Source organism: Nycticebus coucang, chromosome 9 (genome assembly GCF_027406575.1).
Source record: "Nycticebus coucang isolate mNycCou1 chromosome 9, mNycCou1.pri, whole genome shotgun sequence".
NCBI lineage: Eukaryota > Metazoa > Chordata > Mammalia > Primates > Lorisidae > Nycticebus > Nycticebus coucang.
Genome location: NC_069788.1, coordinates 95,101,169 through 95,116,454, shown reverse-complemented (window position 1 = coordinate 95,116,454; position 15,286 = coordinate 95,101,169). Strand labels below are relative to the sequence as shown.

General features: G+C 42.2%; 1 protein-coding gene and 1 long non-coding RNA gene across 13 annotated transcripts in view; one reads left to right on the top strand and one right to left on the bottom strand.

Annotated features, from left to right (window-relative positions):
- The first annotated feature begins 2,014 nt into the window (after positions 1–2,014).
- On the top strand, positions 2,015–8,231 carry LOC128594951 (uncharacterized). The gene is made up of 2 exons (XR_008382665.1): positions 2,015–2,149; positions 7,787–8,231. It is a non-coding gene; the product is annotated as an uncharacterized LOC128594951 (long non-coding RNA).
- The window catches only part of FOXN3 (forkhead box N3), a 391,460-nt gene continuing 384,089 nt past the window's right edge, over positions 7,916–15,286 (bottom strand). For all 12 annotated transcript variants that reach the window (XM_053603883.1, XM_053603879.1, XM_053603878.1 and 9 more), the window contains one exon: positions 7,916–14,714. In XM_053603883.1, the coding sequence (XP_053459858.1) occupies positions 14,159–14,714 (556 nt within the window). In that variant the 3' untranslated portion in view covers positions 7,916–14,158. The remainder of the gene's footprint in view (positions 14,715–15,286) is intronic.

Genomic DNA, 15,286 nt, shown 5'->3' with positions numbered 1-15,286 from the left:
GAAAAACACTGGTGTAACTGACCAAATTAGGTGCTGGATCTTTTGGAGAAACTGACAGAGCAGGAGTGATTTAGGATGGCCTGGGGGCTCTTAGTGGGGTTGGCTTGGGATGGACAGGTTGGCTCCTTTACAACACCTTGTAAACACTAAAGATGAACATTAGGTACAATGTACTTATATTATTATGAAGTTACACATCCTTAGATATAGATGAAGACTTCTAACCTTTCAGTGTAATAAAGTTAACTCAGTATATCATGAAATACTATTCAGCCATAAAAAAGTTGGAGATTTTACATCTTTTGTATTGGCCTGGATGGAGCTGAAGCTCATCCTTCTTGGTAAAGTATCATAAGAATGGAAAAGTAAATATCCAATGTACTCAACACAAATATGAAGCCGGTGGATGATCTAATACATACCCACATAAGAGAGGGATTCAGTTTCTGGTTGGAGTTGGGAGGAGGAGGGTGAGGGAGAGGGGAACAGGGAGGGCACTGGTGGGCTCCCACTTAATGGGCACCATGTAAGGGTATACGGCACACTTCTTGGGTGCAGGTCACAATTACTGGAGAGACTCTACCTAACAAATGCAAACATTGTAACCTAGTTGTTTGTATCCCCAGGTTAACTTGAAATTAAAAAAAAAAAATTAAAGAAAATATGTGGCATTTTACCCAGGGTGACAAACTGAGACTCTGTCTCAAAAAAAAAAAAAGATAATTTTCTATTGGCAAATTACAATGCTCATGGGGGAAGAAATGACTATTTGGAGGCTAAAAACAATACATATCCATTACTAGTACAGTATCCCCTTTGCCCATACATTTAGTTCTAGAAATGATAGGATTTTGTAGCCATGAATAAAGTCAATCCCTCTAAAAGTCCCCAGGGGCTTCTAAGTTGCCAGCAACAACATGTTTCTTTATTTGGATGTAGGTGATTCACTTGTGTTCAGTTTGTAAAACTCCATCCACCTGTATATTCATACATTTTCTTCTGTATACAGATAATCTTTGAAAATAAACCCTACTTGTAAAGCTAGAGATAATCTAATGTGTTATAAATGATTAAATCTGGCAAAAATTGTGGAAAAAAAAAAGAAAATATGGGCGGCACCTGCGACTCAAAGGAGTAGGGCACCGGCCCCATATGCTGGAGATGACAGGTTCAAACCCAGCCCAGGGCCAAAAACTGCAAAAAGGAAAAAAAAAAAAAAATTAAAGGAAATAAAAGAAAGTTAAATAGGAATGCCAGTATATATGCCTCCTGTATTTTCTTAGTTGCCAAATCAAACTTTTCACTCCCCGAGAAATTAGTTATTACCAATAAAGATGAAAAACATAGAGCTGTTTCCCTACTAATTGTCCTGATGGGTTAGATGAAATTTTTAGGCTAAAAGAAATGGTTTAAACATCAAAAAGTCATGCCTTTTGTATTATTCAACAATACAAAAACAGCATGTGTGAGCACACTTCTCTGAGATCAGTATGGAAGTTACTGCCATGGTCCACCTTCAGGCAGGAGGTTGGACACCACGAACCCTTGTAGGTCCAGCAAATAAGAGTTTTGGGGAAAAGACTAGCCTGGTAATTGACAGAATGCTTCGTGCCTCTCCCTGCACACCTTGTTCATCCATGATGGTGGTAGGGAGTTATTAAGAGAAAGCAAGAGCTTGGCTTCTCAATTTTTCGCTCTTGAAGCAATTTTGAAAAGGGAGTGATGAAGGTTAAGTGGTGGGGAGAAAAAGCAGGGAGCAGGGCAGAGATGGGAGTCAAATACTTATGTATAACTTAATAACTTCAAGCTTTGTGCAGGAGGGAAGAAATGCCCCTGAATCTTTTTATCACAGAGCTGGTGCCAGGCAGCAAAGATTACTTCTGTAAGAAATAATTCACCCACTGGAGGGATGGCCATGTCTGCAGATGGCAGACAGGCTCTTGTCCAACTCCTCATCAGCTGACAGAGGTGAGATGAGGAGAGACTGGGGAGAGAGGAAGACAAAGGCTGGATTGATTTTTGCAACCAAAATTCTATGTCCAGAAAGACCGACAGTTACTGAGATGTTTGGGGGAAGGATATACCAGCTGCCAGTGAGACAGCCATTAATCAGCACAGCTGAAATTTTTGGACACGATCATGCCTAAAGGTAGGAGCCAACTTTTTTAAATTTTTTAATTTGCATTTTCAGTACCTATCAAGATTGTCACATAGCAATTACTGAAACAAGGGTAGGTCGACTGGGACAGTGAAGGAGGGAATCTAAAAGAGATTTATTTCTTCTTTAATTTCTTCTCTATCCTTTCATGCTTTTGAACCACTGCTTTAGGCTACTGAAATTCTGGATGTTTAACGATATATGCCATCTTTGGTAAAGGGCCAGGTGTTTAAAAATAAATAGGTGCTGGAAGCAACCAAATTCAACTTCTGAGTATTTTGTTAAGTAAATATAGTTGGCTATATTTGGAGGCTAACTACATGCTGGGTATGGCAGTCCTCTAAATAGGCATGCACTCAGAATGAAGAAATACTACTGAGCATTATGCCAAAACTTCCAGGTTGTAAACAGAAGACAGTGTCTGCACACCATAGATGCACAGTCTCAATGTCACTTTCTGGGTGAGAATCTTGGGTGGATTATTATAAGTAAGGGTTGTAAGCTCTTGGCAGGGAAGTAACTCAACGAATGAATGGTGGTTTCTTTTTATGTGAGTGATATGTATCTTAAGACCTCATATAATTTAATACTTGCATAAATCAAGACTCATTCCCCCATAGGAATAAAGTAGGATTTATGTTAAGTTTTTTTTTTTTTAATTTTTTTATTAAATCATAACTGTATACAATGATATGATTATGGGGCATCATACACTCACTTCATAAACCATTTGACACATTTTTATCACAGTGGTTAACATAGCCTTTCCGGCGTTATCTCAGTTACTGTGCCAAAACATTTACATTCTACATTTACCAAGTTTCGCAAATACCCCTATAATATGCACCACAGGTGTGATCCCACCGATTCCCCTCCCTCTACCCACCCCCCCCTTTCCCACTTCCCCCTATTGTTAAGTTGTAGCTGGGTTATAGCTTTCATGTGAGAGTCCCAAATTAGTTTCATAGTAGGGCTGTGTACATTGGGTATTTTTTCTTCCATTCTTGGGATACTTTACTAAGAAGAATATGTTCCAGCTCCATCCATGTAAACATGAAAGAGGTAAAGCCTCCATCTTTCTTTAAGGCTGCATAGTATTCCATGGTATACATATACCACAATTTATTAATCCATTCGTGGATCGATGGATGTTAAGTTTTATATAATAAGTGAAACTTTATTATTCTTTTCCATTGCCTTATTTCAAATTTGCAAAATTTGTATTAGCATAGAGTGTGACTTTATTTCCTTTCTTATAAAGAAAGACTAGGAATTTATAACTGGGGATCAAATATGTATTTGACAAACTTTTGATTGGATGGAGAAATGTGGGCTACATGGCCAGAAAACTTGATGCATGCATAACTAGTTGAATGATTAGCTACAAAGGGTGCTGACTGCCATGACAGTTGACCTACAAGGGGCGTCTCCAGAAGCATACCACGAGGCTCTATTGTCCAAAAAAGACATTTTCAAAGTTGTAACTGAATGATACCTGGGGGTTTTTGGATGACAAAATCCAAACCCTCACCCCCCCACCCCCACCCTACTGCCAATCTGAACTGGCTTAGATCAATGGACTATATCTAAGGAGGGAGAGATAAATATAAAGTCCTGTGCGGTGATCTGGAGGATCTGGAGAAGTACCCCATCAGCTAGGACTTCGTTGTTTTAGTTAATAGCAAGCTCAGTGTGACTCAGTGTTTTGACGACATTGATAGAAATAGAGAATCTAGAATGTAGGAGATGATCGTTTTCATCACCAAACAGTACCTGGAGTTCTAGAACCAGTTCTCAGTTCAGATCACAAACTGGAAGATGTCCACAAGAGAGAAACAGTAGGCAGAAATTGGAATATTTATTCTAGGAAAGACTTATGGAAGAAATGATGGTTGTTTTCAAATGTATAACTGGTTGCCATGTACAACATGATTTAGGTTTGCCTTTTTTTGTGGCCTCTTAGGCTAGCCCAAGAACCTTCAGGCAAAAGTTTCAGGGAGTAGGATTTTGTCACAATATAAGGATGATTAGCAGTATCTGAATATGAAAGAACCATTTAATGGCTAATTGGAAGAAACTGTTACTTCCTCCCTCCCTTCCTTCCCTCCCTCCTTTCCTTCTTTCCTTCTCTCCCTCCCTTCCTTCTTCCTTCCTCTCCCTTCTCTTCCCCTCACCTTCCCTTTACTCCTTTCCTTCTTTGAAATATGCTCTCACTCTGTAGCCCAGGTTAGAGTACAGTAGCATGATCATAGCCACTGCAGCCTCAAACTCTGGATCTCAAGTGATTCTCCTCCCCCAGCCTCCCAAGTAGCTTAGAACTACAGGAGCATGCCATCGAGCCTGACTAATTTTTATTTTTTATATTTGGAGAGATGGGGTCTTACTATGTTGCCCAGGATGGTCTTGAATTTTGGCCTCAAGTGATCCTCCAACCTTGGCCTCCCAAAGTAATGGGATTACAGGCATGGGCCACTATACCTGGCCTAGATCCACTATTTCTATTAATGTAACCAAACTACTGATTCACATCAAACTTGGTGAAAAAAGGTAATGAATCTGATTTCTCTCTTTTGAACTCATGGAAAGTCAGTTATAGATGATTCAGGGGGAAAAAAAGGCCAATAAAAATGTGATTTTGTTAGACATTAAAAATGCAAGGCTGGTGCGGTGGCTTACACCTGTCTGTAATCTTAGCATTCTGGGAGGTTGAGTAAAGTATATAGCTTGAGCTCACAGCTATCAAGGTTTGAGACTAGCCTGAGCAAAAAGCAAGATCCCATCTCTACTAAAAATAGAAAAAGTGAGTCAAGAGGATCGCTTGAGCCCAAGAGTTTGAGGTTGCTGTGAGCTATGACGCCATGGCACTCTACCCAGGGCCACAGCGTGAGACTGTCTCAAAAAAAAAGAAAGAAAGAAAGAAAGAAAGAAATTAAAATGGCAAAAAAGTATTATTTTTGTCTGCTAGCAAAAATTAAAGAGGAGGATCACATCTAATACCGATGAGAATGCCATGAAATGGGGTTTGCATTCATTGCTGCCGGCACTTAACGTCTATTGAAAAGCCTCTGTAATAGCTACACTATTGATGATACTTTTGTATCAATAATCTAATAGGCTATTTTACCAAAAGAAACTATGTAAATTTGAAACTGTATAAATTGCCACATCCCTGCAGATGTTCATCTAAGTGTTACTTATAAAAGAGAAACTGGAAGCAACTTGAACGTGGTGAACAGTTGGCAACAGCAGGCCACCCACTAGACAGGATGTAGGTGTTGGGAATTACCAGACACGAAATCCTACAGATCTGATTATTACAATTAGATATCAAATAGCTGGATGCAACAACAGCACAGAAAATGTCCCGTCTTTCAAGTCCTGCTCTGCTACTAGCTAACCGTGTTATCCCGAGCAAATCCCGTAACTTCCCTGTGCGTTGGCTCCTGTTCCATCAAATGTGGAGTTTAGGTACAGGGGTCTCTAACAGAATGGACCTATTTAATAAAGAAACGCTATCAGCCAAGTATCTTGTTTTCAGATTTCCCCACAAAGCTTCACTTCCTCCATGTTATGTATGTTTTTAGAAGTCAGTTTGAAATAGGTAGCAGATGAGAAAAAATAGAATTCTGGGTCCCTCTCAAATAAATTACCGTTTTTGAGGGGGATTTCACATGTAACCCCAAGCACGTCATTATAAAGTAACGAAAAATAGTTCTCAAGTCACTGAGGATACTTTATCCAAAAGTGCCCAAGAATGATGTCAAATTAAGGTACTACTGTTAAGAGCATTATTTAAAACAACAATATCAACAACACTAATCTGGAAAGGTTTAGTCACACAAAACAAAGAAGGGCCAGACATCTAATAAACTGATTCATTCATTTATACTTGAGTCTTTGAGAAATTATCCTTATTCAGCTCATGAGCCCCTAGTTTTATATTAGTATTAATGAAAAAAAAAAAAAAGGTCAAAACACTTATGTTGTGTGTAAATAGGACCATTTATTTTCTGGGGGATCTGGAAGTAGGGTGACAGAACTTGAGCTTTCAGCTCATACACAGAATCTCCCTAATTGTATCAGACTCCCTCTGAAAATGCCTTCTCCCATTTGGAACTTTCCAAAAGGATGGTGGCTCTTTAGTTTGGACTTTCATCAGGCACAGAAGTCAAGAGCAAAGGGAGATTGCTCAGGGGCAACAACATATTTCCCCTTCAGCCACCCAGGCCCTGCACTGATGCCCCAAAGTGGCTCTTAGCATCTGAGATACCATTGGGGAGGGGGGAGGCGGGGAGGGAATGTCGCTGCTCTGAGCACTCATGGGACTTTGACAGGGTTCCCTCAGGTATTCCAATCATCAAATGAGTGTCTCTCTTCCATCTCCTTTGAGAATCACTGATTGAGAACAGTTGTATGTGTGTTTTACAGCAGCCAATCTTGTATTTGGTCTCAAGCATTAACCATTTTGGCCAGTCACCCAACCCACCAGATTTGGTTAGGTCTGAACAATTTTGGCTCTTCCTCCCAATCAAATCTCCTCAAATACTGATTTGTCCTCTGGGAGGACATACCACAGCTCCGAAGGTGATTCCAACAGTAAGAACGGAGAAGGCAGCAACAAGGGCCAAACAGAGGATGCTTAGGTGACCACTTCAAGAACCTCCACTGGGAAGACTTTATCCCAGTGTGCTCACCAGAACAGACCAGTCCATGACCTCACAGCACCACCACAGTCATGGGCGTACAGGCACATCCTAGGGAACCAAGCCACCTGTAGATGTGGGGACCCAGCACAGTGGTAGCTGAGGCCAACTCTGCTTGGCTTACTGCCACTGGTGGGACCTGTGGACAGGGCACCCTAAAACCCAAAACCATCACAAAAGGAACCAGAAAACTCTGAGAACATTATTTTTCTGTTCCTTCATCATGGGGACGGTGCCCTGTGGTGTGTTCTCTCCTCTCTCTCCACTCCCCTCTCTACCACGAGCTTCTTGTTGGCTCTTGGGGGGTGTGTGTGCTCCTGCAAGCAGTGGGCTGATGTGTGCACTTGAGTGGTGATAGAATAGATCCTGGAAGGGCTAGGAATATCATCATAACCCTGAGGACTAGGCCAGGCGCGGTGGCTCATGCCTGTCATCCTAGCACTCTGGGAGGCTGAGGCAGGAGGATTGCCTGAGCTCACAGTTTGGAGAGCAGCCTGAGCAAGAACAAGACCCCGTCTTTAAAAAAATAGCTGGGTGTTGTGGCGGGCGCCTGTAGTCCCAGCTACTTGGGAGGCTGAGATAATAGAATCACTTGAGCCCAGGAGTCTGAGGTTGCTGTGAGCTATGACAACACAGCATCTCCCGAGGGCGACAAAATGACTCTGTCTCTAGGAAAAAAAAAAAGAGAAACCCTCAGGACCTGGGATAGGTTGGCAGACTATATCTGAAAGTACAATTTCAGTTTGTGTGACAACTTCCAAATAAAAGGCAAGCTTCATTTTAACTACAAGCCCCAGGGCCCGTGGTGGGCAGCCAGTTGTCCACTGGTTCTTTATACCACAGCTGGAATTCTTGAGATCCCCAGGTGAGCCCAGCCTCTGAATGCACTTTTATGTATTTGCAGACAAATGTGTTTTTTTTCCAGCAACAGGAAAGCATACGTGAGAATGGGTACAGGAAGTGTGAAAAACGGCACACGCGTCCTACTGCAGGTAAGAAACAGAAATTACTGCTTAGTGTCCGCATGTGGAGACGCACACAACACCAGGTGGCGTTTTTTCAATTGATGCAACTCAGTAATTTTTATTGCAACTGGAAGACAATACATCACAGAAACTTTATGGTAGGTCTGGGGAAAAGTGTTATTTACAATAAATGATGAAATAGTTTGTCTTTGGCAATATGATTACATACGAAGAATGCAAAATGCAATTAGGGGTGCTTCCAAAGCAACACCATCAGGTTCGGCTGACTGCGCCCGCCTCCATGTCGTTTTTTTAGGTTAACACAAACGTAACTGAACATCACTTTCTTCCTCCTTTATGGTTTCTCCCTTTCTATTCATGATATTGGCAGTTTCGTACAGAAAATACAGGAAAAAAAATTGGCTTTTGAAAAATTATTACTCTGGTAAATTAATTTGGCCGTGTAGGTCTATTGGCCAGCCAAGGTCAGATGACCCCCAGCATCAATAGTAAACCTCTTGGTCTTCTGATTGCTTTATCACTTTTTTTTTTTTTCTGTAAAACAAAAACTCAACTCAGAAATGTTACAGAATCAGAGTATTAAAAAATGTACAAGTGTATATGCTTCCCAGACACCGATGGGTCTTTTTTCCTCCACATTTTCACCATGGCAGTATTAAGTAGTGAGTGTGAATGATACAGCAATGAAGCTGGTTACTGAATCAGCTGTGAGCTCAACACACATACTCAAGAAATGCTGCACGTTTAAATAACTGAAAGCGTGCTGTTTCTTCTAAAAAGAAAGGTGGGAAGGGGCTGGGGAATCCAGGCCACGGTCAAGAAAGGATGAAATACAATTTCTAGGTTTGACGGGTTCACCATATCGAAGTCTTTGAGAATCCAATATGGAATAACAATGATTTGCAAAAGGAAGAGAAGGCTGTTCTCAACTCCTGCAAATCAAATACAGCAGAAAAACACCTTTGTATATACTCCAAATAAATAGTCTTGATTTCAAGGCTAGCAAAACAGGATGGGTCCTGGTGAGCGTCTCACAGGAAGTCGGGAGCGATCGTTCACGTGGGTCTGATTTCAGAAATACCACGAGATTCAGCACCAGACGCATCGGTTTCAGGTGTTAAAAGATGGGTGGTTTTAAAAATTGTGTTTTCCTTCCGTAATTTTTGGTCAGTGAAGCTAGCACTTGTTCACAACTGTGGAAGAGTGACAAGGTGACACACACATTATTCATGATAAAGCAACCAAGCTGACGAGTCTGTGCTTAATTCAAGAATAACCAGCAGGAGAGAGAGAAAACACCAGGAGTTCACCACCATTGCTGGTGCTCTCTCACAGAGGGGTTAACAGGTGAATTCACAAAGGTAGGCAGATCTATACAGGACACTGAATGCCGTGTGTAAATCCTCATGAAACTTCAGAAACAGGAACACCACACAATGTATATACTTTGATCTACACATTCCATTACAAAGGAAAAAAAAAGACACCATTACAACTTTGTAACTGTGTTAACTGCAATATAAACCAAAGTCCAGAGTTTGGCAGGTAACTAAAAGAGGGTTATCACTTAGGTTATATAGCAAAAGTGTTGATGTATATTCTATATAGTAGTATAAATAATAAAAAAGTATTATTTAAATTAGATCACAGTGCTGCATCATGTGCATAACAGTGTTTGATATAGTATTGGTGGGCTGGGACCTACGACACCAAGGACTGAACTGTCAACACTGGTAAGTCACAATCAAGAGGGGACACAGAGTTCCAATGTTTTCTTTTGGTGGCAAAAATCCCAAAGAGGAAAGAAAAATACTTCTCTACAGAAACATAAAAAGAAAATCGCAACATCTGGGCAGCTGTGATCCACCAGAAACAAGTCCCAACCAGAATATAGTTTAAAGGGAAAGAGAAATCACATCAAATTGAATCTAATCTCATAGAGAAAACCCTCCCATTTAGGTCACTTGTACAAAACTCTGATTCCTTCTCAAAGAGCCCTTCCGTGAGAGGTTAAAAACCCCCTCCCCCCCCACCACACATGCCGTGGGATAATTGCAACTTGAGTCAGTAGCACTTGGTGCTGAGCAGTCCTGAGGTGCTGCAGGACTCTGAGCTGGGTACAAAAGCCAGCCACGTGGTCTACACTCCAGAGCCCGCTGCCTGAAACTGTCACTCAGGCAAGAGCCCCCTTCAACACAATAGCCACTTCCAGAATGCCCGTGGTAGTAACTGCTGTGGCCAGCAAGCGCTAGACATACTGAATGCCTCTACCAGGAAAAAAAAAAGAAATCTGTCCTTGGGAAAGGCCTCTGTACATTCCTTCTTAAAAACTCAGCCATAAGATTGAAACCTGCCACACTGCCACAGTTGTCTTGGCTATGGTTTTCTCGAACCACCATCTAAATGTGGGTTTGTTTTGTTTTGTTTCAGATAGATGGTTTTACCAAAGAACTCTTAAAAGTATACTGATTGGAGAGGGGGAAGGGGAATAGGAGCTTATGGTATATTATAAGGCTGGGAAAAATCTATGATGCAAACCCTCTCCACATGGTACTAGATAAAGATAAAAGACAATTATAATAGGTTAAAAATAACTTTCTAGGTGTATATCATTTAAGAAAAAAAGAGTGACGGTCTCTTTCTCTTAAATGTGTCTGAGGGCCAATAGCCAGTATTCGTAGACGTCGTGGTGCAGATGTGTTCACGGTTGGTTTCCAAAGCATCTTGAAATATTGCTATAGTTTCCCATTTCCCCCTCCCCCCTGCCCCGTGTGAGTATGTGAGATACTGGAATGACACACGAACCACCACTTCTCCCAGCAGGAGAAATGAAAGCAAAAACACCAGACCCCTTAATGGTGCTCAGGCGATCTGTCAAGACTAATGGATACATAGGCTAATTTGGAAGCTAAAAGAACACCTGACATTTGGGAAGGAATTCCAAGACTGAAGTGAATGACACTTAAGCAAAATATTCTTTCACAAATAGGCTTGTGCTTAAATTCTCTACTGCTCTTGGAGGAGGGGATTAGAGAGGGTGCCTCCTGCCCCTGGGCTTGTTAAGGACACAGACAACCTCATTCTGCAAGGAATTCACTACAAACAGCCACATACACATTGATACTTTTTTTTTTCCTCAACAATCAAAATACAAAGTTAAACACAATTGAGCCATTGTCTTGGTTATGCATAATGTGTATGCCTCCAAAAACAAGAAAAAATAGAAAAAAATTACCCTCACTAAAGGTTCCCCAACAAGTCTTCCAGCAGAGTCAGCAAAGGTGCCAAGAGAGACTCAGGAAAATAACACTTAGAAAGCTGCCCGATGAGGTATTTATGCAAAAAAGAGTGGTTCTGGAGTTAAGAACACACTTTTATAAGATATTTCTCTATTTCTCAGAGATCAGAAAAGTAAATCACACACATTGCATTTTATTATTTTCTAAAAGAGGACTTTACCTCTTTAGGAAAATGAAATGAGGGGAGACAGCCCACTGTGGGGGTTTTAATTGGAAGAAGTCCTCTGCCAGAAATAGTCCTGGATATTGACGTCTGCCTTTCAGGAGAGAAGTCTGGGTTAGCTTGATGGTAGGGGTGAAGGTGAGGGATTGAGGTGGTGGTCTTTTGGGCTTGGTCAGGTGATGACACAAATCGAGGTGTCACTCAGATCCCACAGCTGTGGATGGCTTTTAGGGTGTCAGATGTTTAGGAGATGGGGGAAAAAGAGCACTGCAAAAATACATCTTCATTCCCATCCATACCCTGAACAAAAATGCTGGAAGTATTCAGGTTCTGGTCATGAATCAGACCTGTTGTAGCGGTGTAGATTCTTTTCCAGTTCTCTCACCAGCAACCCATAGGGAAGGTACGTATGGGAAATGCACCAGTTAATTCCCACTGTCCGGGCTGATAGAGCTTCTCGCAGTACCTGGCCCTGGCAGGTGGGCTCAGCTTTGGCCCACAACTGTCCCCTTTTAAAAACTCTAGGTCACCTTAGTTCCCTCCCTCTCCCCCACCCTCATATCCTGAGCCATGGTAGTGGGTGTTTCTGCTTGTGTTTTAAAGTTTCCCTCCATTTGGATGGAAGATCATATTCTTTTAGAAATTTCTCTTTGGATGCCCCCCCGCCCCAGTTTTTTTTTTTTTTTTGTCCCCTTTTCAGGCAAAGATAACAGGAGTTTCTGGTCTGTGTGACATCATCCGGTTGTCTAAATTTAGCTCTCACAATCTAGGTGGTCTAAATTCCAGGTTGGTCAGTGTGCTGAGGTGGTAGCAATGGCCAGCCTCTCCTTTCTACTGCAAAATGGCACTGTTGCAATAAAATACCTAGGGCTGGCCTTCCCAACCTGTGTGTCACTTCCTCCTTCAAGTGTACCCTATCTCGTACCCTCACCCAATAAGGCCCGTTAGCGTGTTTCCCCTTCTTCTGGCTAATTTGCATAATTATTCACTGCCTTTTCCCTAGAACCACATCACGGTAATGATTTTCTCAAGTAAGCGTCCCATAATTCTCTTGATTCTATCATACACACTCACTACTAAGTTTGCCCTCAAATTATTGCGTCATGTTAAACATGTACAGACAAAGAGAAAGGACACACTTTTCAACAGAGAATCAGAGAGGGTCGGGGCTGAAGTGCAGGCAAGGCGGTACAGAATTCAACCATCCAAGCCCTACCAGAGCATGAAGATATTTTTATATTGCAGAGTAAGTTCCCCAACAGTCAGAGTTTGTCCCTGAAGAAGGTTAAACCTTAAACACCTGCTTCAAAAAACCAAAACAAAATAACCTGAAAAACAAAAACAAAACAAGAAAAGGGGGGAAAAAAGAACAAAAAAAAAAAATGAAAAAAGAAAAAAAGAAAGAAAACCAAAAGAACCTCTAAGCCTAAGGGCTTAAAAATTAGAGGCATAGCCTTTTCTCTATTTTCTATATTTATATGAAAATAATTCATGCTTCATGCTAAATACATTATTTACCTTACAAGAACTTTGTTATTTTTTTGAATAAAAAAGTTTGTTTTTGTGATTTTTTTTTCTTTTTCTTTTTTTTTTTTTTTCTTCAAAGGAATCCATGCGTTGTGGATCAGAAATTTCTGCTGGCTACACTGGCTGAATGTGGAATCAATGATTTTTGCAAAGGTGACTCCTAATATTAATTGCAAACTCCATTTTGAGGGCAGTAAGGAGTTATATTATTTTTTGCCATGTTTTACTTTTTATTCTTTTTTTGTCCGTCTATGTGCCTTTAATCTTTAAAAAATATACCATAATACTAATGACAGGTTCCATAGCTTTCAGTTTTTTTCCCACTTGAATTGAATAGTTTTGCAAAACAGAAAATGATCTATACCATTATTTCCTTCCTTAACAGCTATTGTAATTTCCTGGACTTGGTTGCTTTTCACTTGGGCAGTTTAGAAGACGTAGCTTATTTTCTGCTTCAGTTTTCTCACTGTCGTGTGTGTGTGTGTGTGTGTGTGTGTGTGAGCACACAGGGCCAACCTTCAGGCTTATGGCTTTTAGAACATTTTCTTGATTTTATAGAACAAAATCCAATGATTAGCAACATCACTAAAAATTTACCCCATTTCTTCTCATTAGTCACTGACACCTGATGCATACAAACAGTCCAGCGCCCACCTTCTAAGATGATACCAGGCTTCAGTGGTAGGAAGCACAGAGGACTGGTGGCCGGCCCCTGTGCTCGCTTGTGACAATGCCAGGGGTTTTCCTGGCACAACTGGATGCCTGGAGCCACGAACTCGGGTCTGCTCCTAGGGGGCCGAGGGGTTCTTCCTTCCGCCCATCTTTATGTGCCTTCACTCAGTGAACCCACCTGGGTGGAGGACATCCTGACTTTTTAAACCTAAGGGTTGGGCCTGAGCGATGATGACTTTGCACCGCGTGCCCTCTAGGTGCTGAATGTGTATTCCTGTGGCATTCCCGTTGACATCCCTGTGGATTCAGCCACATGTTTCTAAGCTGGAGGAAGCAATGGCAATTTTGGCTTTTTCGGTTATGTCTTCGGATAATCAAAAGCTTTTGTAAAACAGCTGAGTGTCAATATGAGTTCTATGGCTTCAATCTCCTTTAAAAATAAAATTCTTAAGGGTCCAAAACAAAGGAGAGGGGGGCAAATTAAAAAAAGAATAAAATCAAAAGGAAAAGAAAAGAAAGAAAACCAAACCAAAACAAAACAAAAAGGAACAAAAAGAAAAACATTGCTGATATTGCCACAAATCATTAGAAATCTCCTGACATGCTGAAACCAAATGGCCGTAAGTTCAAAACAAATCAGTGACTTGTTTTTAATTTTTTGTGGTTTCCTTTTGCTCTTTCTGCCCCTTTGCCGTCCGATTGGTGATGTTATTCAAACAGGACCGGATCCCTGCTAAGTGCAGGAGTGACCCGGCTGCTTCTTTCATTTCCTCGTCATCACTCTCGGGGGGCTTTTCGGTGCGTCTCTTTTTGAGGGGCAGGGTGTCGCTGGGGACCTTCCTGGCCTTGGCGAAGTGCTGGCGCTTCTTGTGCTGGGATGCATAGCCACTGTCCCCCAGAGCATCCTTGGGCTCCTTCTGGCTGCGTTTCCTGTCGTCCTCTTCCGTCTCGCTGTGGCTCTCATGGCTCTGGAAGCTGCCCTCGCTGCCTTCGCTGCCCTCCTGGCTCCCCTTTGTGGCAAACTCGTAGTGGTCATCGGCCGAGGAGGAGGAAGAGGACACAGAGTCGCTGGCGGGGGAGGTGCTCCGGGCGTTGGAGGACTTGGCACTGCTATAGTTGTGATCCTCCTTGGGGTCTCCGCTGACCACCGGGGAGCCACATGATGGCTCACTCTCAGTCCGCATGCGGCAGCTGCTGATGCCATTTCTGCAGGGCGAGGACAGTGGGAGGGAAGGGAGACAAAGAGAGGACACGGTTAGACCCCCTCAGATGCAGATACCTGGGGCCACCTGACTTCAGTGAAGCCACTCACAGTGTGGGGCAACAGGTGGATCTGGCCTCCTAAATCCTGACGACTGGGTCTTCCCTGCTTAGCTCCTATCACTGGCATGTTCACTCAATTTGGGCGGCTGAGACGTCAAAACAACACTCTTCTGAAGTGACAGCAGTGCAAGCTCAATCCCTTCCATTAAACCATAAAAAATCAAGCTGTGCTTGCCTCGTTTACCCGCCAATACTGCAGAGTCAGACACGGCCAGACTGTGTTGGCTGGGCACTTCAGAGAAAAAAGCACACGCTCCTCTGAAGCTGCTGCATTAGGAGGCTTTTGTCAAAGGACTCAATCCAGTGCTCAGCAGAAAGATACCTGCCATGTGGTGACAGCTCCTCACTCATGCAATCTACAAATATTACACTGAGTGTCTAATAGAAATGCGTGACCCAAGGGAGGGTCCTAGGGGAGGGACACGGGGTTGGATCCAACACAGACGCTGCCACTA